Source organism: Mizuhopecten yessoensis, unplaced genomic scaffold (assembly GCF_002113885.1).
Source record: "Mizuhopecten yessoensis strain PY_sf001 unplaced genomic scaffold, ASM211388v2 scaffold675, whole genome shotgun sequence".
In the NCBI taxonomy this organism is placed as follows: Eukaryota; Metazoa; Mollusca; class Bivalvia; order Pectinida; family Pectinidae; genus Mizuhopecten; species Mizuhopecten yessoensis.
The window spans coordinates 1,455-4,680 of NW_018403665.1; the positions used below are offsets into that span (position 1 = coordinate 1,455).

Genomic DNA, 3,226 nt, shown 5'->3' on the forward strand with positions numbered 1-3,226 from the left:
GCCATCAACAGTGACCACCTGTGGGTTGAGACCAATGCCTCTGGCGACTACTGTTACGCCATGGAGCCTGATTGTATGGTAGGTACCTAGCTTTTGTCCTAACTGTCCATAGTTTTAGTTACTGATGTAAATAATGGCTTAAGCAGCATTTCTGTCTGAATATGATAGTGTGCTTCTGTTGGAAGATTAAATTATTAGCTCACCTGGTCAAAGGGGATTCAGAATTGTACAAATTGTTCGGCTGACCTCCCCAGAGGCTGAGGGTTGAGACCAGTGATGGGTAATTTGGCCATATTGCTTTAAATGACTTCTCTTCTAGAACTTCAAGACGGATATTAATCATATTTGGTTGGTAACATTGTTAGGGGGAGGAGATTCAATATTGTACAGATAGAGTGCTGACTCTCTGGGGGGTTGAGGCATGGGGCCAAAAAGGTGTAATTTAAGTATTAAGTGACTTCTTCTTTTTATCTATGTCTACAAAGAGACATAGATATCAACCATATTTGATTGGAAGCATTCTTAGGTTGTGAGTATTCAATCTCATACCAATGACAGGGTTGAACCCACCTCTACCCCACTTGAGGCAGATGGTTGGGATCAAAAAAAGCTTATAACCTTGAAACGGTTCAGATCCCCACTCTTTAACCATGCTTCAAGAGCGACTCTGGGGTTTGGCCCAAGCCTTGCATCGGACTAAATTTCTGAATCATAACTTTGAAACAGTTGAGTTGAGATATCCACCCCATAACCATTTTTACGATGGCTTGGCATTAAAAACACAAACACAATTATGATATTAGAATTAACCTTAGGTCTGGCCGCTCATCTCAGAACTTAAAGTTTCTGGATAACAACTTAGAGATCCGTACCCTATAACCATATATACACATTGCTGAGTATATATATTATAGAGATGCTACCTGGAGGCACGGTAGTCTAGAGGTAGTACGTCGGGCTCGTGACCGAAAGGTTGCGCCACGGCACTTTGTTGTATCTTTGAACAAGATACTTTACTCCACTTGTTCGAGTCTACTCAGCTGTAAATACATACATGGTTACAGGCTGTGCTAGAATTGTAGAATGCTAGCTGTTAGCGCCGAAATGGCAGCACCAGCTGTATGCTCCCCAGGGAGTCGAGAAAGATATTGGCTAGTTGCAAAGGCCCTATAGCCAAGGATAATAATTTGTGAACCGCTTTGAGACGACCTACGAACTAGGTTGTGATAAAGCGGTATATAAGAACCTCAAATTGTTATTATTATGATGACTTAATGGTCTGGCCCAAATCTTGAAGACTTTTTTAGTCCCTGGGTCATAACTTTGAAATATACATCCCAAGGGACATACTTTCTGGGTCACAACATGGAAACAGTTGAGATCCCTAATCTTATAACTGTTTATGCTGTTACTATGCATAAACATGCAAAACAATTATGGGTGGATTGGTTGAGTGGTAAACACTCCGGCCTTCCATGCAGGCAGCCGGGGTTCGATCCTCGAAGTGGCCATACGAATGGAATATTCAGAGAAAGTGTTTTTCTCCTGCCCACACAACTCCAACAACCCAGGTGGAGTATAAATTGGGTGGATGTTGCGATATCTGTGCTGTAGCATTCAAGTGAGGTCGCACTATAAATGATGCCGTTGGAAGCACGGTCCCACTATAAACAGAACACATTACATCTCCAGCACACACGCAGGCATACACGTATAGGGAGATATTAGCCAGGTGGCATAGGACTAGTAGTTAGCGCCTGATAAGGCAGCTCCTGCAAATTCCTCAAAAATTGTATTGATTAATGTATATGTTAATTGTATTGATTGTATATCTATGTACTGTAAAGCGAATGGTTTATGTTAGCTAGATAGGGCGCTTTATCAAATGTTGTATATTATTATTATTTTATTAAATATACATATGCCTTGGGGTCTGCCCTTGCCCATACAGACTTTGGCCCTTCGCCAAAGTATGGAAATGATTCAGATCCCTATCCCTAACTACATTTGCAATCGCTGGGTATTAAAAAATCTGATAAGATATGCTGCTAGGATTAGCATTTGGGTCTGACACGACCTAGGTCCCTTAGTATCTTAGTCATAGCATGGAAATTGCTGAGATCCCCATCCCTTAATCGAAAAACATTTGCTGAGCATGACGAGATGATCACATTATGCTACAGGAAATAGCTATGGGGTCTGCCCCCACCCTTAGGGACTTAGTCCTTGGGTGGTAACACGGAAACAGTAAGATACTTACCCTATAATGATATATGCAGATGCTGAGCACGAAGATTTGGATACATATGCCACCAAGATTGGTCGGGGACTGACCCTATTCCTGGGATATAATACATTTACTTTAATGAGATTTTTTTGCCATGATTACTTAAATATCCAGCAGAGTGATACAATTAGAGTATTTTGTATTTTTTGGTTTCATGGAAGCATTTTAATTCCTTGTGTAGACACCAAGTCTGTGATACCCCACCTGCCCTGGTTTCAAGGAAGCATTTAAATTCCTTAGGTAGAAACCAAGTCTGAGATACCCTACCTGCCCTGGTTTCAAGGAAGCATTTTAATTCCATGGGTAGACACCAAGTCTGAGAAACCCAATCTGTCCTGGTTTCAAAGAAGCATTTTAATTCCGTGGGTAGACACCAAGTCTGAGATACCCCACCTGCCCTGGTTTCAAGGAAGCATTTTAATTCCTTGTGTAGACACCAATTCTGAGATACCCCACCTGCCCTGGTTTCAAGGAAGCATTTTAATTCCTTGGGTAGACAAGTCTGAAGATACCCCACCTGCCCTGGTTTCAAGGAAGCGTTTTAATTCCTTAGGTAGACACCAAGTCTTAGATAGCCTACCTGTCCTGGTTTCAAGAAAGCATTTTAATTCCTTGTGTAGACACCAAGTCTGAGATAGCCTACCTGTCCTGGTTTCAAGGAAGCATTTTAATTCCATGGGTAGACACTAAGTCTGAGATACCCCACCTTCCCTGGTTTCAAGGAAGCATTTTAATTCTGTGGGTAGACACCAAGTCTGAGATACCCCACCTTCCCTGGTTTCAAGGAAGCATTTTAATTCTGTGGGTAGACACCAAGTCTGAGATACCCCACCTTCCCTGGTTTCAAGGAAGCATTTTAATTCTATGGGTAGACACTAAGTCTGAGATACCCCACCTTCCCTGGTTTCAAGGAAGCATTTTAATTCTGTGGGTAGACAC

The 3,226-nt window shown here is 41.9% G+C and overlaps 1 protein-coding gene across 3 annotated transcripts in view; it reads left to right on the top strand.

The window, feature by feature from the left end:
- The first annotated feature begins 6 nt into the window (after positions 1-6).
- LOC110451942 (diacylglycerol kinase zeta-like) overlaps positions 7-3,226 on the top strand; it is a 79,416-nt gene continuing 76,196 nt past the window's right edge. For all 3 annotated transcript variants that reach the window (XM_021500179.1, XM_021500194.1, XM_021500188.1), the window contains exon 1: positions 7-78. In XM_021500179.1, coding sequence (XP_021355854.1) covers positions 61-78 — 18 coding nt within the window. In that variant the 5' untranslated portion in view covers positions 7-60. The remainder of the gene's footprint in view (positions 79-3,226) is intronic.